This window comes from Schistocerca serialis, chromosome 1, assembly GCF_023864345.2.
Source record: "Schistocerca serialis cubense isolate TAMUIC-IGC-003099 chromosome 1, iqSchSeri2.2, whole genome shotgun sequence".
Classification (NCBI taxonomy): Eukaryota; Metazoa; Arthropoda; class Insecta; order Orthoptera; family Acrididae; genus Schistocerca; species Schistocerca serialis.
Genome location: NC_064638.1, coordinates 14,893,487 through 14,917,307, shown reverse-complemented (window position 1 = coordinate 14,917,307; position 23,821 = coordinate 14,893,487). Strand labels below are relative to the sequence as shown.

Genomic DNA, 23,821 nt, shown 5'->3' with positions numbered 1-23,821 from the left:
CTGTCAGCTGATGATAAACCAGTACACCATCTTTGCCCTCCTGGATCTGGTTCATGGTGCAATTACCGCAATGCCCAGTACTCAAACAGGTCATACAGCCATAAACATTCTATCCCAGCAGCAGTTGTGGATATCATAAAACCTGTTTACAGAGACCTGGCAATCTTGAATTATTGAAGAAGTGTCTGCATTGTCAGACTCAAAATCCCAATGAGTCGTTCAATAATCTTATAGTGTCAGTGTTGTCGTAACTGCCGTCTGCGTCATGTCTGCTGTGCAGCGAGCTATGCTAATTTAAGTATTAACTCTATTTTTCTTACTTGTCACTTCTTCTTCCAGGTGTTTTTGCTTTTAGGAAGCTTTTTATTGTCGAGTGCTAGTAATAGTGTTCCATAGATTTTGTGTTTGTTTTGAATACAGTCAGAGAGAGTCCGTTTAGTAAGCCATAGTGCCAGTAGTGCTAGTGTTTGTTTTCAATACAGTCCAGAGACAGGTAGGGCTATTTTCATTGTTTTCTACAGGAAGTGTCTAGTAACCACAGTTTAGTCAACTATCAGCCACCTTTAGTGAATTAGCAGTCTAGTTATAAGTTGATTAACTCTCTACAGTAAATTGATTTCTTAGGATGGATAGGATGTGTGACTGCTGTGTATGGACACAGGTGGAGCTGGCCACTGTTCGCGAACAGCTGAACGTGTTGATGGCCGCGGTTACCCGTCTTCAGGCTGCTGCCTTGGAGTGTAGCGGCAGTGGGGAGTCTGGTGCTTTGCATGGTACACCCCAGGTGATACATGCTTCACCCACTGACCCTTCTGTCGACACATCTTTGCGGGTACCGGGCGCGGTTGGGCCACCCTCTTCCCAAGGGGAGTGGCGGGTTCAGCAGCATTCGCGGCGCACGAGGCGGAGGGTCAGTGTGGAGGCTGGCTGTGTGGCATCGCCCGTTCTGCCTGTGAGTGGACATGTGGCCACTCCTTCAGCAAGGTCTGAGCAGGCATATGGGGGGAGGGGTTTATTAGTTATTGGGAGCTCCAACGTTAGGCGGGTGATGGAGCACCTTAGGGAAATAGCGGAAAGGTCGGGGAAGAAGGACAGTGTTCACTCTGTCTGCTTGCCGGGGGTCTCATCCGAGATGTGGAGGAGGCCGTGCCGGCAGTGATAGAGAGCACTGGGTGCACCCGACTGCAAATTGTTGCTCATGTCGGCACCAATGACTCCTGCCGTCTGGGTTCAGAGGTCATCCTCAGTTCATACAGGCGGTTAGTGGAGTTGGTGAAGGCGGAAAGCCTCGCGGGGTGGAATCTGAGCTAGCTATTTGTAGTATCGTTCCGAGAACCGATAGTGGTCCTCTGGTTTGGAGCCAAGTGGAAGGCTTAAACCAGGGGCTCAGACGATTCTGCGGAGATCTGGGGTGCAAATTTCTCGACATCCGCTATCGGGTGGAGAAATGTAGGGTCCCCCTGAATAGGTCACGCGTGCACTACATGCAGGAAGTGGCTACAAGTGTAGCAGAGTATGTGTGGAGTGCACATGTGGGTTTTTTAGGTTAGAGAATTCCCTCCCTAGGCCCGACAAGACACCTCCTGAGATGCGGCAAGGTAGGAGTAGACAAAATGCAACAGGGAATAACAATATTAATGTGCTAATAGTAAACTGCAGGAGCATCTATAGAAAGGTCCCAGAACTGCTCTCATTAATAAACGGTCACAATGCCCACATAGTACTAGGGACAGAAAGTTGGCTGAAACCCGATGTAAACAGTAATAAATTCTAAACTCAGATTGGAATGTATACCGCAGAGACAGGCTGGAAAGTGAAGGGGGAGGCATGTTTAAAGTGATAAGAAGTGCAATAGTATCGAAGGAAATTGACGGAGATCCGAAATGTGAAATAATTTAGGTGAAGGTCACGGTTAAACCAGGCCCAGACATGGTAATTGGATGTCTCTATAGGCCCCCTGGCTCAGCAGCTGTTGTGGCTGAGCACCTGAAGGATAATTTGGAAAATATTTCGATTAGATTTGCCCAACATGTTATAGTTCTGGGTGGAGATTTTAATTTGCCTGATATGGACTGGGAGACTCAAACTTTCATAATGGGTGGCAGGGACAAAGAATCCAGTGAAATTTTTTAAGAGCTTTATCTGAAAACTACCTTGAGCAGTTAAACAGAGAACTGACTCATGGCGATAACATATTAGTGACAAACAGACCCGAACTATTTGAAACGGTTAACGCAGAACAGGGAATCAGTGATCATAAAGCGGTTACTGCATCGATGATTTCAGCCATAAATAGAAATATTAAAAAAGGTACGAAAATCTTTCTGGTTAGCAAAAGTGACAAAAATCTGATTTCAGAGTACCTGATGGCTCAACACAAAAGTTTTGTTTTAAGTACAGATAGTGTTGAGGATCAGTGGACAAAGTTCAAAACCATCGTACAATATGCGTTAGATGAGTATGTGCCAATCAAGATCGTAAGAGATGGAAAAGAGCCAGCGTGGTACAACAACCGAGTTAGAAAACTGCTGAGGAAGCAAAGGGAACTTCACAGCAAACATAAACATAGCCAACACCTTGCAGACAAACAAAAATTACGCGAAGTGAAATGTAATGTGAGGAGGGCCATGCGAGAGGCGTTAAATGAATTCGAAAGTAAAGTTCTATGTACTGACTTGGCAGAAAATCCTAAGAAATTTTGCTCTTATGTCAAAGCGGTAGGTGGATCAAAACAAAATGTCCAGACACTCTGTGACCAAAAAGGTACTGAAACAGAGGATGATGGACTAAAGCCGAAATACTAAATGTCTTTTTCCAAAGCTGTTTCACAGAGGAAGACTGCACTGTAGTTCCTTCTCTAGATTGTTGCACAGATGACAAAATGGTAGATATTGAAATAGAGGGATAGAGAAACAATTAAAATCACTCAAAAGAGGAAAGGCCGCTGGACCTGATGGGATACCAGTTCAGTTTTACACAGAATATGTGAAGGAACTTGCCCCCCTTCTTGCAGTAATGTGCCGTAGGTCTCTACAAGAGTGTATCGTTCCAAAGAATTGGAAAAGGGCACAGGTCATCCCCGTTTTCAAGAAGGGACGTCGAACAGATGTGCAGAACTGTAGACCTATATCTCTAACATCGATCAGTTGTAGAATTTTAGAACATGTATTATGTTTGAATATTATGACTTTTCTGTAAACTAGAAATCTACTCTGTAGGAATCAGCATGGGTTTCGAAAAAGACGATCGTGTGAAACCCAGCTCGCGCTATTCGTCCACGAGAATCAGAGGGCCATGGACACGGGTTCCCAGGTAGATGCTGTGTTTCTTGACTTCCACAAGGCGTTCGATACAGTTCCCCGCAATCGTTTAATGAACAAAATAAGAGCATATGGACTATCAGACCAATTATGTGATTGGATTGAAGAGTTGCTAGATAACAGAACGTAGCATGTCATTCTCAATGGAGAGAAGTCTTCCGAAGTAAGAGTGATTTCAGGTGTGCTGCAGGGGAGTGTCGTAGGACCGTTGCTATTCACAATATACATAAATGACCTTGTGAATGACATCGGAAGTTCACTGAGGCTTTTTGCGGATGATGCTGTGGTATATCGAGAGGTTGCAACAATGGAAAATGGTACTGAAATGCAGGATGATCTGCAGCGAATTGATGCATGGTTTAGGGAATGGCAATTGAATCTCAATCTAGACAAGTGTAATGTGCTGCAAATACATAGAAAGAAAGATCCCATATCATTTAGCTACAATATAGCAGGTCAGCAATTGGAAGCAGTTAATTCCATAAATTATCTGGGAGTATGCATTAGGAGTGATTTAAAATGGAATGATCATATAAAGTTGATCGTGGGTAAATCAGATGCCAGACTGAGATTCATTGGAAGAATCCTAAGGAAATGCAATCCGAAAACAAAGGAATTAGGTTACAGTACACTTGTTCGCCCACTGTTTGAATACTGCTCAGCAGTGTGGGATCCGTACCAGATAGGGTTGATAGAAGAGATAGAGAAGATCCAACAGAGAGCAGCATGCTTCGTTATAGGATCATTTAGTAATCGCGAAAGAGTTACAGAGATGTTAGATAAACTCCAGTGGAAGACTCTGCAGGGGGGACGCTCAGTAGCTCGGTACGGGCTTTTGTTGAAGTTTCAAGAACATACTTTCACCGAGGAGTCAAGCAGTATATTGCTCCCTCCTACGTATATCTCGCAAAGAGACCATGAGGATAAAATGAGAGAGATTAGAGCCCGCACATAGGCATACTGACAATGCTTCTTTCCACGAACAATACGAGACTGGAATAGAAGGGAGAACCAATAGAGGTACTCAAGGTACCCTACACCATCAGGTGGCTTGAGGAGTATGGATGTAGATGTAGATGTAGACCAAAAAATGTTTTTCTTGTAATGAAGACACTAAAGTGGGGGTCAGTCATGCTGTTATTGCTTTTAATGATGGCAACATTGGTAGCGTGAAAGTGCTACAACATATGGGAATTAATTCTGGAGCAAACTGCATCAGAGAATTTGAATGGATGGACAAGGTTTGCACTGGTAAAGCAGAGTATGCAGCACAGTTGGCCACTACGGAGTCCAGAAAGAAGAAAACAAGAAAAAACTTAAAAAAGATCAAGAGGATGATATACAGTATGGTGCAGGGTGCTTCTGAGTGACTAAAAATAAAATGTTACGCATATATTGAGTTACAGTCTATTAAAACTTTAAAAACTCTTCCTGAAAATTTACATTTTGTCTTGCATTTTTCCCTAAATCTCAGTAACTAATTCGAATAGCGAATTCAAATTTTCAGTATGTATCCTGAGCCTTCTGATCTAAAAGAAGAACATAATGTTATGTATAAATAAAATTATTTAGAATAACATACAAAAAAGTACACAAAATTTTAACTGTGTAATTAAAAAATTGTATTTCCAAAAGCAGTGGCTGAAATGCAATTATTGTAAGACTCAGAACATATAGTTTAATGTCCTGTAAAAGTTTCTTGTCAATGGCTACAGTTGTTCCTGAAATATGGGGAAGTTAAGTCACTAAATTTAACATTGTCAGGATATGGCGTTCAAACTCCCCTTAATGCACATTTTCTCCTTCCTCCACTTGGTGAGCAACACATTTATAGTATTTTCACAACAGCAGTAGCTATTTTCTTACAATTTCTTTTTGCAGGCATACCATGTGCCGGGCTTCAAGGGACATGTGGGATTTATTACCTCAATGAGTGAACACTTCTGTGGCATGTGCAACCGTTTACGGATAACAGCTGATGGCAATTTGAAGGTGTGTCTCTTTGGGAATTCAGAGATATCTCTCAGGTGAGTGATGAAACATAGAATAATCGTGTCCAAGTGAAAATTCATGTGAGGAAACCATAAAATTACTAGAAGACTGACAGACTGATCAGTATTTTACCTCCAGGAGGTGAAATTCCAAAACTTCTTATAGACACATTTGTTCCTCTTGTCCTCACATTAGTCATGGAGTCCGAGTGACCTTTGAGACCTTCAGAAACTTATCCCTCTTTCCTCTCTCATGAAGGAACTGATAGTTCCAAATGCTGAGTATAGAATAATACTTTCAAACTGTTTGCCATGCACATTAGGTATGTGGTTGGTATATGGAAGAGATAAACTGCAGTTAAATCCAGCAGGTATGAAATGAGTAATCTTTTCTTGAAGTTTTCAGCTTGCACCTTCCTCCCTCCCAGACATACAAACCAGATACCTCTAGCTAAATAATTTGTGAGTATATATAATTTGCCTCTGTCAACATCATGTTACACTAACCTATTTGTGAGATTAAATTAAAGGAAAGTAATCAGAACTGGAAATTATGTAAAGACATTTTTAGTTATGTCCCTATGTTGTAATAAAGTTAACACAATATTTCTGTCCATGTGATGGTAACTATGATTCGTCAGCCACTGTTGCCGAGCGGTTCTAGGCACTTCAGTCCAGAACTGCGCGACTGCTACGGTCGCAGGTTTGAATCCTGCCTTGGCTCAGATGTTAAGTCCTATAGTGCCCAGAGCCATTTGAACTGTGATTCATGATTATCAGAGTCTATGTGTTCCAAATAAAAATTGGAACTTCATGTGTATAAATGTACAAATTATTAGACAATGGGACCAACAACTGACACTTTTAAATTGATGACTAGACTAAGAGATTAATAATAGGAAAAAAACTGCAAGATACTTGGCGATAAGTTTGCTTCAGGACAAGGTAAGGGGGGTGAGGGGTGGGAAGAATCAGCTCTCTCTTTGTGAGCATACCAGAAATCCTTTATCAACCGAAGGTAAAATAAGATATAAAAATACAGGGTCAAACAAGTAATTTAAGTATCTTAAAAAACCAAATGACTAATAAAATTGGAAGCTAAGAAAAGTAAGTTCGTAGTAAGTAGGGTGAAACACAAGGGGCTGCAACATATTGCCATTGTTGTTTGACTTGTCTATCAAAGAAAAAAGAAATGGATCAAAACAAAATAAAAGTGAGAATGGAAATGTATCAGAAGCAAATAGGAATAAGCAAGGAACATATTCTTTAATAAAAAAAAATGACCTGTGAGGCAGATGTTCCTACAATTTTATGTTCATAGCACAGCAGTCTGTGAAAGCAAAATATTTATGACATTGAAAAAAGAAAATCAGTGAGTGAAAAGTGTGTGTAGGTGAATTGTGGTGAAAGACTGGATATTGGAACTTCTGTTAGGCTGCCCAGTATTAGTTAACTTGGTAGTAAAGGAGCAAGTTTGCAAGGGCAGATAACTGTTTGACTACGTAAAATAGAGTGGGAGTATGGAAAAGCTAGTCCAAGATAGGATGAAAAAGATAACAGCAACTTAAAAAATGAATTGATAAGTTACCATGAACCCCATTCCAATCTAGTGAATGCAGTGGTTGACAATATCTTGTGACATTCGCCTATAAGGCTCAAACAATAATTGCTAAATAAAAATACAAAATGTTGACAAGACTGTATCGAAGCTGTCACTCTCTTTTGAAACAAGGGTGTTTAAACCAACAAACACGCAGGAAAGCAGGGACAACTCGGACACTAGAGGAGGATAGGAAGTATCATTGAAGGAGTGAGCATAAACCGTGTGGAATATGTGTGGTAAAAAAAAAAAAAAAAAAAAAAAAAAGAGAGAGAGAAGAAGTGGAAAAATCTTGATCTGGAAACAAGGGAATAAAAATTTGCCACGCGAAGAGACAATATGGTACTGTGCTGATGAGTGTGTACAAGTGGTGATATACAGTATACATTGATAAAGGAACTCTGCATTGGGCCCAGAAGACCACGCAATGCTCTTCGAGAGATGTCCTCTACTATATATCTATGGAGAGTTAGGGGGTCAGTATACAACTCTCCAGGCTGTTATCAACTTCCAGAAGTTGAAGACACTGCTTCTCACTTGAGTAGCTCCTCAGCTGGAACTACAAGCAGAGTGTACCCTATTCCAGTCCGTCCACCGAGCAGAATTTCCCGGCTCTACAAGGAATTGAACCTGATCCCTTTCTATGGCACCCCTGTGGCATACTGACTGCATAGCTGTGGCAAGAGTCATAATATACACTTGTGAACAATTGAGTTATAACTATTCTGTTTATTGGGGAGAGAGTATGTATATTGCGCCGTGAATGAAACAGTTTAGTGTATCGTAAATGGAATGTATTCAGACCTTGTACTTGTTGTGTGAGAGCACGGTGTCTTAGACACTTGTAGTGTTTGTCTTAGCATGTACGGACCAGTGAGCCTTACTTTCTAGTATTTTTAATTATATATCATTACTGGTGCCTCTGGCACTTTTGTGCTGCAATAGCAATAGCTTGCAATAGCAAACATTGAGTCAACCATGGTTTTTGGATTAGAAGAAGAGGTCAACTGGGTTGACATTGGGAATAGAGTGATGGGAAGTGGACAATAAGCAGTTATATCAAAGGGTGCATTATTTGATATGTTAAGGTTAATTATAAAATGTGGATTGGAGAATTTTTCACGTTGAGCAGAAGTAAGTTTACAGGACCAGATGTCAAATTACACATGATCCGTGTGAATCCCTATAGTCAGCATGAACACTGGCACACAGAATAATTTATAGGTAGCCTTTCTGTATATAAAAAATCAGATTTGTGCTGAACTGTCATGAACAAACTGTCACTTCTCTGGAATAAATAGACTCTGATTTGTTAATTACATCTGTGTAAATGAAAAATATAGGAAAACATAGATTGCTGCTTACTGTAAAGGAGACATGTTACATTGTAGACAGGCACAATTAAAAAGGCACTTACACAAAGCTTTCGGTCACAGCCTTCATCAGCAAAAGAGATACAGAGAAACACACACATTCATACACACAGGCAAGCACATGTCACACACATATGACTGACAACTCCAGCAGCTTGCCCCTAGCTGCTGGACTTGGCAGTTTTTTTTTCTCTGTGTGTGTGTGCGTGCGTGCGCGCGTGGAGTGCTTGCTTGTGTGTTGTGCCTGTGTGCAACTTTGTTTTCTTTACGGTAAATAGTGATCTATCTTTCCCTGCACTGTTGATATTCCTACCTGGAATTTCCATTGTTTAATCAGTGTAAATAAGAAGGACACAGTTACATATATTCTGTCACTTGAAGACTAATACATGAAGTAAGTGGACATTATTTTTTATTGCAGAGGATCTTTGTCACCACTAATTATTAATTTTGTGTTCCAGTTAATTAGACATGGTTTCATCCTTTCGTGGATGTGCTCTTTTTGTTAAATCTTCCTGCAAAAGATCTGATTTACTTCAAATTAATAAACCTGAGTATTCTGAAAAAGGAGGTGCAGCTTACAGCTGCAGTGTGACAGTTGATCACAGGGTGATTTTATCACTGCCATATCGTGGGTAACCATGGCTCGAGACACTTATTCTATAAGGGTGTGTAGTCATTGGGCTTTCTTGTACCACAGTGTCAAAGCTGTACTGTGAGCAGATTTATTCAAGGAAAATACTACCACAATCAGCAGAGTGAACTGCTATGGGCAACAGGATATCATTGACAGGGGTTACCACCGACTAGCATGGCTTTAGCAGCGGACAGGTGGGCCACAATGTAGCAAATGACTCACCAACTCAGTGACAGTCAATAAACAGTAACCATTCATGCCACTGGGAACTGTCACCTCTTTGTGGGATACAAAGATGCAATCTGCACACTGCTCATCACAGTTACAAAGATTAGCATTGGTTCGGAACAGCACCAGGGGATGCTCGAAGCATGCAGGAAGGTCGTCTGTCTGATGATTTGCGGTACATATTGCCAAGGTGGCAGGGTGCAAAATAAGGAGTGATCAAAAAACTTCCATTTGAAGGCTGCATAGTTCAGACCAGTATGCCACACACACACACACACACACACACACACACACACACATATCCATCCGCACATATACCCTGCTTGTGTCTGTATATGTGCGGATGGATATGTGTGTGTGTGTGTGTGTGTGTGTGTGTGTGTGTGTGTGTGTGCGAGTGTATACCTGTCCTTTTTCCCCCCTAAGGTAAGTCTTTCCACTCCCAGGGTTGGAATGACTCCTTACCCTCTCCCTTAAAACCCACATCCTTTCGTCTTTCCCTCTCCTTCCCTCTTTCCTGATGAAGCAACTGTGGGTTGCGAAAGCTTGAATTTTGTGTGTGTGTTTGTTTGTGTGTCTATCAACATACCAACGCTTTCATTTGGTAAGTTACATCATCTTCGTTTTTAGATATATTTTTCCCATTTGGAATGTTTCCCTGTATTATATTATATATCAGTGCTTTCCTCTCCCACAACTATCCTGCAGACCTTGTCCACAAACAGATCTCCCAAACAATACATTCCTCCCCACCCAACAACAATGTTACTACCCCCAGACCACACAGAAGCATCCCCCTTGTCACCCAATATTATCCTGGCCTCGAATACATCAACTAATTACTCCGCCACGGATATGAATTTCTCAAGTCAAGCCCTGAAGTGAGATCATCCCTTGACAATATTCTCCCCACACCACCCAGAGTTGCCTTTTGCCGACCCCCTAACCTCCGTAACATCCTTGTCAAACCCTACAATATTCCCAGTCCACCTTCTCTACCCAGCGGTTCCTACCCCTGTAACCGACCCCGATGCAAAACCTGCCCCATGCATCCCCCCACAACCAACTACTCCAGCCTCGCTACTGGTATAACATACACAACTCAAGGCAGGGCCACATGTGAGACAACACGTCATTTATCAGCTGACATGCCTGCACTGCACAGCCTTTTACATTGGTATGACGACAACTAAACTGGCTGAGCGCATGAATGGGCACAGACGAACTGTCCACCTAGGAGATGTCCAATACCCAGTAGCGGAGCATGCCCTCCAGCATAATTCTAGGGACCTAGGAACCTGCTACACCATATGTGCCATTTGGCTTCTCCCACCCAACACCAGTACCTCGGAACTGCGGAGATGGGAACTTGCACTCCAACACATCCTTTCATCCCGCCATCCCCCTGGACTGAACCTATGTTAACCAACCTCACTCCCATTTACTCTTTAGTCTTCCCCTCTTTCCCTTTCCTCTTTAGCCATTCATGCATCTTTTTATCCTACATAGTTGTGTTTATCTTTATACTATGTACCTCTTTACTTCTGTATTCATCCTCCTTGGTTTGAAGCTGGCACAGTAATTACAGTAGAATATCTTTGGCTTCCCTCTGACATCCATGCCTCCATCTTTGCTACCCTCCCTGTTTACCTTTCCCCTGTTGCTTCATAACCTGGGTTGTGAATAACTGAATCCACTTTCCCTTCTTCCCCTTTTTTCCCCTCTCTCCTCCCTGATGAAGGAACGAAGTTCCGAAAGCTAGGATACGTCAATTTTCTGTTCTGTTTTGTGTATCTATCGGCTGTACTGAGCTGAGGTAAGTACTCAGCAGGCCCTCTATCTCTTTGTTAGTATTTGTTTCATATATATAAACACACACATACACACACACACTCACACACACACGCACACACACACACACACACACACACACACACACAGGGTGATGCGTATTAACATTTAAAAACCTCCAAAGCACTGTAGATGACCCTGAGACAAGTAATTTAATACAAGACACATGGGATCACAAATGTTGGATACGATACAAATGTTGGGAAATGTGTCAAAAGCGAATGACAAATGTCACCAGATGATGTACCTTGCCATGCTTGCAGTGGTTGAGCCTCTTGGTCTGTCACACTTGATCATCCCAACCCAAGTCAAGTATTCATATCGTTGTGGCTACGGATACATGTGTGCGACTTTAGTGATGGCGTTCAGGATTTGCGTCTTGCATCTGGCAGGCAGTATTTTTTCATTGTGTTAAACAATTATGTATTTATATTGAAGTTTATTATTTTATTTACCGGTCTTGCAGTTTCCTTGATTTCTTGCAAAGTACAGTACAATGAAAACCTACCATATTGCATAACAAGTAGATGAGTGTAAACTTCAGAATAGCATCATCGCCATTAAATGACCTTTGTTTTCTTTACTAACTAATGTCTGTAAACAAAAAGAGAAGTGACAGAAGCAAAAAACACAAAATCAGAACTGCTTTTGCTTGATTACAGCAGGGACAGTAATTTTGTAACATCTACATTTACAACAGATCATATTTACAAAAGTTTTGAAATTTGCTCTGTTTTCTCAAATGAAAGTATTGCACTGCTCAATCATTCCTTTACACTCAACCCCGACTGCTGCACATGCTGTGGGGTATGTCATCTGGTTACGTCATATGTTCAGTGTTTCTCACCAATTTTTGGGGTATTTTGAAATTTACAAAAAGGCAAATGCAGAAAGTTATCACATTTTGCTGCACAATACCTGCGTCACAGAAAAATAATGCATACAAATCTTCTCAGATTGGCCACTGAATAACTTTGTGCAAGCCTCGCAATATTTCACCAACACAACTGTTCATCATCTTCAGGTAGTGGTGGGTCCTGTCATCACTGCTGCAAGATGTGACTGGTGATATTCGCACAGCAGAATTGAAATTTGTCAGGCTAGAAGCAGGAGTACGAATGTGTGGACAGGCACTCCCAGTTGGATGGAAATGCCATTCATAGTAGCCTTCTGCTTATGTGTTGTGGGCAATGACTGCACTTCTGGACACTCGTCTGGTTAAAAGCTGAATTAACTCTCTGCAAGGTGCTGCATCAGGTCATACATCGGAGGATCTGGTTTCTACTGTTTTAATTTCATGGCAGTCAGTGCTGGATTCTGGGCAGTGCTTAGTCAAAATTCCATATTCCTGTTGGTAAGATTGCCCACCGTATGGCCTCTTGGGAAACGTGTGGTGCCCTGTATTCAGGCAGTGCTCTGCTACCACAAATTTACTGGGTGGCATTTTTGTCAGTGCTGTTGAACACAGTGTTCTTGCACGATGTGAGGTGTCTGCCCTATATAAGATTTCCCATAATGGCATCAGATCTTATATATAATCTATGTTTTCTAGGGTCAAGATTGTCTTTAACTGAACACAAACACTTCCTTACTTTCGCTGGTAGACGAAAAACACACTTGATTCTGTTTCTCCTAGCGATTCTTTCTATTTTTGAAAACATGCCACTGAAATATGGCAAGAAAGCCATTTGCAGTGCTTGTCTAAGTATCTTCATTTACATCCCTACACTGAACTTGCTTTGCTCAGAACACATTGCAAATCTGTTTACAAGAATAAACATTCTGCTGCAACACTGTTCTTAGGTTTTACAGTTCACCAGGCAGACTGTTGGTATCTGAGATCACGTGTGCTCTATGTGCCAGGGAGTGTAAGACACTACCACATTGTGCAGGGTGATGGCAACTTTTGGACCGCAAATATAACTCTGCGTGTATCAGTTTGCAGTAGAGACTATGCCCCAGTGTTCTGTCAGCTTTTCTTCTAACTGTGACATCCAGGAATGGTAAGCTGCTATCTTTTTGTACTTCCACAGTGAACTGAATATTCAGATGGAGGGAGTGCAAATGCTGCAGGGACATAGGTAGTGTCTGTATTATGTGGGCCACACCATAAATGTCTCTTCAGCATTCTGCCAGAAGGAGGAATGTTGGATATTTACTAAGGGAAATAGAGGATCTCCCATGGGAACACTGTCCACTTGATTAAAGTAGTTGGTGTTACATAAGAAATAGGATGAGGTATGCACATGTTTAAACAGCACCACAATTTCTTTCTCAAACTTGCTGTTAATAACCTCTAATGAGGGCTGCAGGGGCACTTTTGTAAGTAATGATATAACATTTGAGCTAACTAAAAGATCTGAAAGTTCTGGTTTAAGCATCTTCAGGTATTCTATGAAATCCTCTGAATTCTAAATATGATGGTCATAGTCATCCACATGATAAATTTCAAAGCTGTCATGTGGAAATTGCCAGTTGCATCTTGCAGCAGTGATGGTGGAAATCACTACCACCTGTAGATGCCAAAACGTTGTGTCACTGAAATATTGAGGGAGGGACTTGCATAATGTTATCTGGTGGGGAACCCAAAGTGTTTTTGCAACAGATCTATCAGGCAAGCCTGAAAAGTCACATATACTCCAAGCAGTAAGTACCTGTCATAAAATGGTCACATTAGTGAGCTTGGCAATTAATTAAGAGTTTATCAATAAATTTGGCTTCATTTTGCAAGAAATTGTGCTGTGTTCCAGTACTCCCTCTTCAACAAAACTAATGTCAGTTTCTGCTCCACCTCTTCAGCCCAAGATCCTATGTACACTCTTGAGCATTTGTGTAAGATACCTGTTTATTTATAAAAATAAAAGTAACTTCTATCATGACTTTCCCATTCTTGTCCAGTGGGTTTGTTATCCTGCTGTTGCCTACTGCAGACTACAAGATTACTGTTGAAGATTTCTGCAAAGTTTTTCTTCCTTTTTAGTGTACCAACATTTCACTGTGTGGTAATTGCCTGGTACTGTTTAATGGGTGTTTTAACAGTTGTTTCAGAGATGCAATACGAAGCAAATGCAGTGAGGATGACTTGCTTGCCATGATTGGGGCAGCAGTGAGAAGAAGGAAGAAACAACATCGAGGTAAGATACATTACAGCAAATGTAACTCTATAGATAGAAAGAAAATTTCTGTTTAACAAGTCATAGCAAACATAAGAGCAAAATAGAACGAAAAACAACAGTGATAGAACCTGTGTTTTTTGTGTACACTTGGATTTAATTTTTATTTAGTATTCATTCTGATTAATGCCCATTGGTCAACAAGATATTTCAGCCCTAGAATTTGGTTCTGCAAGGTCCACCAGATAACCATATATGGCTGTTGTAACTCCTTTATTGGACTTCAGAAGTTTTCCAGCAACAAATCTTTTTTTTTTCTTTCTTTCTTTCTTTTTTTTTCTTTTTTTAAAAAAAAAGCTAAAATGCAGAAAACATCATAAAGCAAACACTCACAGAAAAGCATCAGTGTCCTTGAAACAATGGAAACTCCAGTAGGAATATCAACAATATTGGAAAAGGCAGATTACTACTTACTGGTGAAGGCTGTGGCTGAAAGCTTTATGTAAGTGTCTTTTAATTCTGCCCATCTGCAGCCTAAGGTATCTTCTTTATGGTAAGTAACAGTCTGTCTTTTCCTTCATTATTCATTAGTGTTCTTTGTTTTTATTGCTGTTTAGCAAACATCATGTGGTATATAAGGGATGCGAATAGCGTCAGATGAATCATCACTCTGGAGGATATGAAGGTGCTGCATATTGGTGTGAGACAGCATTATCTGATGAGAGTTTGAAAGAAACCTCATTGTGGATGTCCATTTGGTCGCCTGGTTAAACCTTGCAACATCTGTATTTTTGGAGTATTTGGATCTGACAGTGGCCTGATGTTGGAAAGTAAGGGCATACTCATCATCAATGTTCCAGTTGACTACATGAGACCACTACAAGGGAGCATCACTGTGTAGTGTACTGAGTACATTGTAACCTGTTCACATCTGTGACTGCCATCTGAGAACAAGTACAGTAAACTCTCGTGCAGCTACACTTTTGGCTAGCTAGATTGACACTTGACAAGTTTCAGTTTGCGTGCACCTGGAGCCAAGCATTTGCTGGTGTTTTTTGGCAATCTACTGCTAATCAGTGCACTGGTGCGTGTCAAAAGTCCAAGTATCGTCAATTCGTGCGTGTGTTGGTTGAAGCTCTAGTGTGTTTCTTATTCGTATTGCATGGTTTCATGCCACTGCCATCTATTGGAACTCCTTGGTAGTACAGTACATACAGTATTGTTCTATGCAGCGCAACGTAGCCCTGTCAAAACCGACAATTAGAGTGCGCCGCCTAACACTTTCCACTTGTTGTCAGTACATCAAAGCTGAGTGTTTAACAGTGAATGTACAACACCCTGTTGTGTTGCCATGTGGGCTTGGGTAGAACAGAGGAAATGGCATAGATGTATCGAATGCTTTCATTTGATGGCTGCCACAGCCTGGTTTCAAAAGTCAAACGTTTGTCTAGTGCATCTCGAGTGTTGTCAAGTTGTGCATCTGTGTGTTTCTGATTTGAGGTTTCGTGCTCCCACTATGTGCCTTAAAGTGTCCAGAGATAAAAGGGGCCAAAAACCATAAAGGACTCAGTCGAGTGTCTGTAGAAAGAACACTGAACATGACTACAGGCACGAAACATAAAATGAATGTGATCTTGTTGGAAAAAGAGCTTCACACTTTGCAGAGAATTGATGCTGGTGAGCCACCCACAAAAGTTGCTGCAGAGTAGGAGTACAATTACTGATCGGAAGACAAATTGATCAGGAATTGAAAAATTTTGTTCCATCCAAGCATTGGGCAGCGCAGTGAAATCTTGAAAAACAATGAGAAAAGGTGCACATCCTCAGTTAGAAGAGGCATTATTTTTGTGGCACGAATAAATAAGAGCCAAAAGTGTGTCAGTTTCAGGTCCTCTACTTTGTCAAAATGAGCTGATGAGCTGATTGAAGGAAAGAAGCAAGAATTGCTCGGAAGTAATGGCCAGCAGGATCGTTTCAAGAAGCAGCATGGCATTCATGAAATTGCCATCAGTGCCAAATCATTATCTGGGGATGAAGCTGCTACACTGATTTTAAGAAGAAACTGCACACAATCATTGACAAAGGAGGTTATACTGGCAATCAACTTTACAAATGTGATGAAACTGGGTTGAATTACAAAATGCTGCCAATGAAAGCCCTTGCCTCTAAAGAAGAAGAAATGGCTTCAGGGTACAAAAAAATCAAAGAAAGATTTACTGTCCTTGCTTGCAGTAATGCCACTGGCAATCATAAACTGTGTCTTACCTTAATTGGCAAATCCAAAACACCAAGAGCATTTAGACTCCAACCAACCAGTTTGCCACTGAGGTACACGAGTCAGTCTTAAGGCATGTATGAACAGTGCCATCTTCAGAGAGTGGTTCCAGGCAGAGTTTGTTCCAACTGTAGTAAATTACATGGAAGGAAAAGGACTTCCTTGAAAAGTGCTACTTCTTGTGGACAATGCTCCTTCTCACCCAGGTGATCTGCAAGATGGGGATATCAAAGTTGTATTTCTCCCACAAAATGTCACATCTCTATGTCAACCGATGGACCAAGGTATTCTTGAGGCGATGGAAAAACATTACAGACGCAAGATGCTGGAATAATTAATAGGTGTGATTGATGCTGCAGATGATTTTGTGGAAGCTCTTAAAAAATCGATGTTTTAAGTGTCATTCATTGATTGCTGAAGCTTGGAATCTAATTCCTCCAGTTCCTCTTGTTAGGTCTTGGAAAAAACTCTTAGATCGTAAGGCAACCTAAGTGGTGGGAAGGAGGAGGCAACACCGAAACTCAAGCTGACATAATTTTGGTGAATTTACTGGAGAAGCTGGTTGTAAAGACACACACTTCGAAGACACTGAAGAGTGGATAGAAAATGGCATTTTTTCATGTGACTGAGGATGAAATCGTCCAAATTGTGACCGATCATAAAGTGTCAGAAGACTATGTTTCTGATGATGAATCAGAGAAAAATATTCCTCACACATTCTGTTGCGAAGTGATCCAAACTGCCCTGGAGTACATCAGCCAACAGGCGGAGACGATTTATCTTGAAATAGTTTGATTTCAACGTTGGAGATGTATTGTTGCAGCAATAGTTTCTCAAGCAAAAAAACAAAAAAAAAAGACGTTTGTGACTTCGTTACCAAAAGATAAACTCTAATGAAGCATCCTAGAACTTCTATGTCCATAACTTAAAAAGTTTTTTTTTTTTTTAATTTTCTTGAAAGTTCCTCTAGACAGACTTTTTGTTCCTTTGAGTAATCTCTAGATTTGTTTCATAATTTTGTTCAGTAGTTTGTTTCTTACTCAAAAGAGTAGGTAATAAAATTAAAACTCCTGTTATTTCCTGCTGCCAAATAAGGGAGATTTTTTCTGTAAGAATGCAAAATAAACGAGCTTTGTTATACAGCACTTAAAAACTTTGAGTTTTCAATCATAGTTTGGTGCCTTTTTAACATGTCAACACAATTTTTTCAGTAAAAAAGTGCAGGGTTATTTGCAACCATATCAGTAACGTTTTACATACCCCACGCACGTTTTACGATCGTATTTCGCAATATTGATGCAATTTGAAGTGTTCACATGTGAAAACAGGGGGACTTTGATTTATCTGAAATTTTTGTTATCGGAACCGGCCACCATCCCGATCATTTAGGATAAACAGGAGTTCACTGTAATAGACTCCTTGCAACATGCTGTGTCATACAGCTAGGAGCAGCCAGACTATGGAATTGCCGTCCTGCACATAGGCTGCCATTAACACCCAAGCAAATGACTGCATGTGAAGTGGTGCCATGATCGAGAAGTACGGACTGCTAATGAATGGTGTCACATTATGTTCACTAATGAGTCCCAGTCCTGCACTGCTCCAAATGACTATCGTGGAGAAGTTCGACAGTGACCCGGGGAGATGGGTAGAGGTCCCATTCTTCCACATTTTGGGGGGGGGGGGGGGGGGGTCACAAAGCAGTCCCATGGTGTGGGGAGCCATTGGGTATGACTTCAGGTCACGGCTTGTAATGGCCGAGGGAACTCTGATGGTACAGCAGTGTGTAATAGTATTGTGGTGCTATTTTTCAACAGGCCAGTGCTTGTCCACATGTAGTGTGTGTCTCTTTAAGTTGTCTGCGTGATGTTGATATACTCCTGTGGCCAGCAAAATCCCCATATCTGTCCCCGATAGAACATTATGGGACCAACATGGACGTCAACTCCATCCCACTGCCTGTATCCATGATTGCAATGTCCAGTTACAACAGTTGTGGATCACCTTTCTCAGGAGGGTATGCAGCAGCTTTACGACATCCTCCCGCACTGTCCAGGCCAGACAGGGTGCATTGCTGTATTGATAAGTGGGCTCAAACTGATAAGTTCTGTGTAAATTTGACTCTGTTTTGTTATCACTGAAATAACATCACATACCCTCTAAATTAGCTATGTTTCAATTTGTTTTCTCCCCACCTTCTGAGTGTCTCACTTTTTTTCAAGCAGTGTAATTTAAGACAGACATAAGTATATGAAAATGGGATGGCATAACACATTGCTATTCAACTATGCCCCTAAGAAAATTGTAAGATAATGGATAAGAGCAGGTGCACTATTACACTGACTAGAACGTAAACTTAAAGATAGAATTATATTGTGTAACCTATACCGATGATGTAATACTAATTGACAAAAACATCACTGATGTGCTAAAGCAATTTGAAATATTAAGGGAGCAATCTAGGAAAATTGGACTAATAATTTCACCTGGATAAAAAATTAATGGACGATACCGAAATGGCACTGGGTGAACTTATATAGGCAACAACATAGTATTCGGTGATAAAGAGTTTAAATAATTAGGTGAAAAAGACCACTGAACATCATAATGAAAAGAAGGCATAGAATCCAGACTACAGAAAATACAAACTGTCTCTCAGTTAACTAAAAGTATTTTTCCTGGAACTCTAAAATCTAACATTGCACAACAGTGATCAAATTAGAATTTCCTTATGCATGAGAGAGACTCTTTGTCCAACACAAGACATGAAAACAGCAAACTGAATTAGAAGAATGTAAAATTGTAGTAAAAATCTTAGGTCCAAGAATAAAAGATGGAATACATCACACAGAACCCAGTGTGAAATCTCCAGGCAAATTCCTAAAAACTCTTGTTACAATGTGTCTCCAAAGAATCCAACTTGTGGGACATACAGAAAGAATGTATCCAAACAGGCAGCTCATTGGATTCCCACATACTTGAAAAATAAGATCCAACTGATGAAAACAAACAGGAAGAGACCTTACGAAATTGGAATCACCCCATTTACAGTATTCTGATGTAGTGATGAGTCACACAGAGTGCAGTTTCACAGTAGCTTGATCGATGCTTGTACTTGTGTATGTAGTATATGCAAGTGTGTACAGCGTCTCTTCTGGTGTACTCACGATATGCTAATTTAGTGGCCGAGCAGTAAACCGGATCCCTACTCGGTTCCAGTGTGCTGTGCTAATTATTCTTCTTCACTATACATTTATGCTTGGAGCTGCAAGAGAGGCCATTTTCCGGATAGTGCCACAAAAACAACAAATTTTCAGATATCAGTTTAACTTAAACTCTTCAACATCATAGACAACATTTCACATTAATATGTTGCAGAACACTAGATTAGTGTTAAAATTGCCAGAGTAAACATTGTTCTCCATGTGACAGGTTGTCAAAAGATGTCCAAAATCGATAAATTTTATATCTCTGCACAGAGAAGCAGCTGGTTGCTCATTGTCATCTGTGGTGCTAATCAATGGGTCGAGCTCGTTGCTGGCACAGCGCCACCTCAGAGTAAGTGGCCCCTCATCCCAGCAGGTGGCGATGTTTAAACACCCGTATAGCTCCCAAGACTTACTGCGTCTGTGGATAACTCCGTCTCTGCACAGAACTTCCCACATTTCCCACACAGTGGGCCCTCGTGTCTCTTACACACAATAAATCTTCAAACTTATTTCATTGGCTAAGTTAAATTTCGAGTGTGACGTGCTATTTCGTAAAAAATAGCAAACGGTAGACATGGATGTTATTGTGACACTTTCCTAAGGCAACATTTGTGTATTACACTTGTAGAAGTGCACTGCAACATAAAACAGTAGACCGTAAGTTCAAACAATGGAAACTCCAGGTTGGAATATCAGCAGTGTAGGAAAAGATAGAGTGCTAATTACCATAAAGATGGCACGTTAAAATGCAGACAGGCACAGTTAAGACACTTACACATAAGCTTTTGGCCACAACCTTCAACAGAAAAAGAAATAGAAATACACACCATTCATTCACCACACACACACATGACCACCAACTCAGACAGCTCAGGCCAGAATGCTAGCCTGTAAGTTTGCTACACAATAAAATAATTATTCTGAGCTACAAGAAAAATGGATTCAAAGAACTAAACTGCTTGAAGAAAAAAAAGGGAAGCTCCCTGAAGCAACATAGTTTCACGAGTGTGCATACCAGTGGTAAATTATGAGAGTCGCAACTCTCTGAAATGGATAAAAAGGTCACCAGATTGCATTAGCTTTGTTTGTGTCTCGGATTGTTAACGTGAATGGTAGGAGCTATAAGAGATGTGAAGAGCGTAAGATGTTGAGTGATCCCTGTTAAGGACACAGATGCCCTGTACTTCTGTGAGTCAGCATTATCAGCACGTAACAAAATTTGAAGGGGCCTAATTGTGTGTCTCCATTTGCCAGGCTGATTGAATTATGCAGTATGCAGATTTGTGAGACATTCAGATGTGGTAGTGTCCCCATGTTGGACTGTTTGGGTACGTAAGGGTGGCTTGCTTTTCAGCAAGCTTCCGGTTGACCGTGTCTGACGAGCCCATGGGAGAATTGCTGCAAGTACGCCGAGCACATTGTAACCCTTTCACACCTGCACCTGTCATGTGATCAGCAGTGAGTCACATCCTGCAAGACCCGCGATGACAGTTGTCAGTGAGTATGACAACGACATAGGGAGAGGGCGTTTGGGGCAGCATCGGATATGACTTCAGGTCACTCTGACAGCACAGCAGTATTTCATGGACATCCTACATCCTCATTTGCTACCTCCATGTCCAACGGAGTTACAAGAGACAGAGCAGTGAAAACATATCCAGTTGTTGACTCACAAAACGGTTTTGAGCTGTGACGCATGTAGTCTTAAGTGAATCATTCATACAAAAAGGAAAGAAGAGGAAGCTAAAGTCAGAATGTGAAAAAATTGGAGAATGGAATAGATATTTGAAGACTTCACACTTGAAACTCCCAGTTTTCCTATTGTGAAAGTGCCTTTGTGACCATATGCATTTCACTGATGATAAACTTTTTTTTCCCCCTGGGTCTTGGCTCCATATTTTTTCATCCAGTTGAGTCAGAATACTTGCATAGTATTTGTGAGGTATTGTTTCAGTCTTGCAAGCTAATCTAAAATACAATCCCTTTTGCATCCTAGAAAACAATGACCACTCTTTCTCTCCAATTAAGTCACCTTGGCTACTTTTGTGCAACTGCTGTTTCATTTCATCCACGGGAACAGATTGGTGCATAGAATCAGTTGTGTGTCAGATTGTCCCAAATTGTTTTTCACATTAGGTTGTAGTCAGGCTTCAACAGACATGCCACTCACTTTCTGGTATGGCCACGGCATCAACTGTTTTGCACATCTTTTTAATTACTGATCTTGCAATATCACACTGTGTTCTTTCTCAGCATTTTCATATTTGATTGTAATTCTAGGAAGTAGTTCATGAGTCATCTTACAGAGACATATGCCACATATGAATTCAGCCACCCATTCCTTAACTGTTGACTATGAAGGAACTCCCCCCATGAACCATGGACCTTACCGTTGGTGGGGAGGCTTGCGTGCCTCAGCGATACAGATGGCCGTACCGTAAGTGCAACCACAACGGAGGGGTTTCTGTTGAGAGGCCAGATAAACATGTGGTTCCTGAAGAGGGGCAGCAGCCTTTTCAGTAGTTGCAGGGGCAACAGTCTGGATGATTGACTGATCTGGCCATGTAACATTAACCAAAACACCTTGCTGTGCTGGTACTGCGAACGGCTGAAAGCAAGGGGAAACTATAGCCATAATTTTTCCCGAGGACATGCAGCTCTTCAACTTGACTAGAAGAAGAGATCGGTTGGTAGGACATGTTTTGAGGCATCAAGGGATCACAAATTTAGCATTGGAGGGCAGCGTGGAGGGTAAAAATCGTAGAGGGAGACCAAGAGATGAATACACTAAGCAGATTCAGAAGGATGTAGGTTGCAGTAGGTACTGGGAGATGAAGAAGCTTGCACAGGATAGAGTAGCATGGAGAGCTGCATCAAACCAGTCTCAGGACTGAAGACCACAACAACAACAACAACAACATGAAGGAACTGACTCCTAATAAGTAAGATGATGCCTGTAGAAAAGTACAACAAAACAGTAATCTCAAAAAAGGACAGGATAGACAGTACATTCTGTAGGACATATTAAAAGTGATTGGTAAAAGAGACTTGGTGTGTTAAATGCAGCTTTTGATTACATGATAATTGAATTGGATAGATAAACAACCTACTTGCTAAGTGGCGGCAGAACACACACATAAAAGAAGATTATAATTAGGCGAGCTTCAGAGCCAGTAGCTCATTCTTCAGGCAGAAGGGTTGAAGTGGAAGGAAGAAGGGTGAAGGATAGGTCTAGGAAAAAGGGTAGATTTTGAGAAAGTTACCCAGAACTGCAGATCAAGGGCTGATTTTCCAGATGGGATGTGATTCCACATCTACATACATACTCCACTAGCCACCATATGGTGCATGGCAGAAGGTACCCTGTCTCACTACAATAGTCTGAATAAAATTACTTGATAGTTGACATCAATCACTTGCTGCAACAATGTTGCCACATTGGCTACCAGCTACCGTTTGGTTACAGGTGACAACAAACAAGCAGCTCACTTCACAAATTATGTTAAATGTTTAACACAGAGCAATTTTTCTAGTGGCTGGTGCAAGGTATGTCAGAAATGTTGGATACTCTGTCGACTATTGATTTAAAGTGACCAGTGACTGAACTGGGGCAGACGACCCGTTTTGTATCCCTGACTGTAAACTTGTGTCCTAACCCAGCCGAGAAAATTGTGGTCAACAGTCTGCAGCAGTACTAATATCATGATCGCTTTGTTCATGGCAATTAAAGCTAACCCTTAAGGGTAAACTCACGACAACAAAAACTCAATTTCAGGGCTGAAAGCAAATTGAAATTTCTCCATGTCATTTGTTACCTGTAACTATCCTTACACTAGCTGCACATGCTGCCATGTTAGAAACCAGTGAACAGTCCATGTGGGCACTTGGTCGTGGATTATAGATGACTGAGGCAGATTCCAAATGAAGAAATAATGACAGGAAGAAAAATAAGACCAAATAGAACAGTCAAAACAATGATGAAAAATGATGCAGCAAATTATTAAAAATAAAAAAAAATATATTTAAACCAATTAATTGAATGAAAATAATAATCACACTCTTTTGGTTAGATTTAAAAATAAAAATTTTGCTACATTGATGAGATTCAAACCTACAACATGCTACATATTAGATTAATCTGCCAACCATTGTGCTATGCCACAGCACTGCATGAAGTATTTATATATGTGAATGTAGTGACCCAGTTGCAACTATGAATTGCAA

General features: G+C 40.9%; 1 protein-coding gene across 1 annotated transcript in view; it reads left to right on the top strand.

The window, feature by feature from the left end:
• Positions 1–23,821, top strand: part of LOC126460149 (molybdenum cofactor biosynthesis protein 1-like) — an 86,399-nt gene that overhangs the window by 45,079 nt on the left and 17,499 nt on the right. The window contains exons 5-6 of the mRNA XM_050095902.1: positions 5,202–5,347; positions 14,049–14,134. Of these exons, the coding sequence (XP_049951859.1) occupies positions 5,202–5,347; positions 14,049–14,134 (232 nt within the window). The remainder of the gene's footprint in view (positions 1–5,201; positions 5,348–14,048; positions 14,135–23,821) is intronic.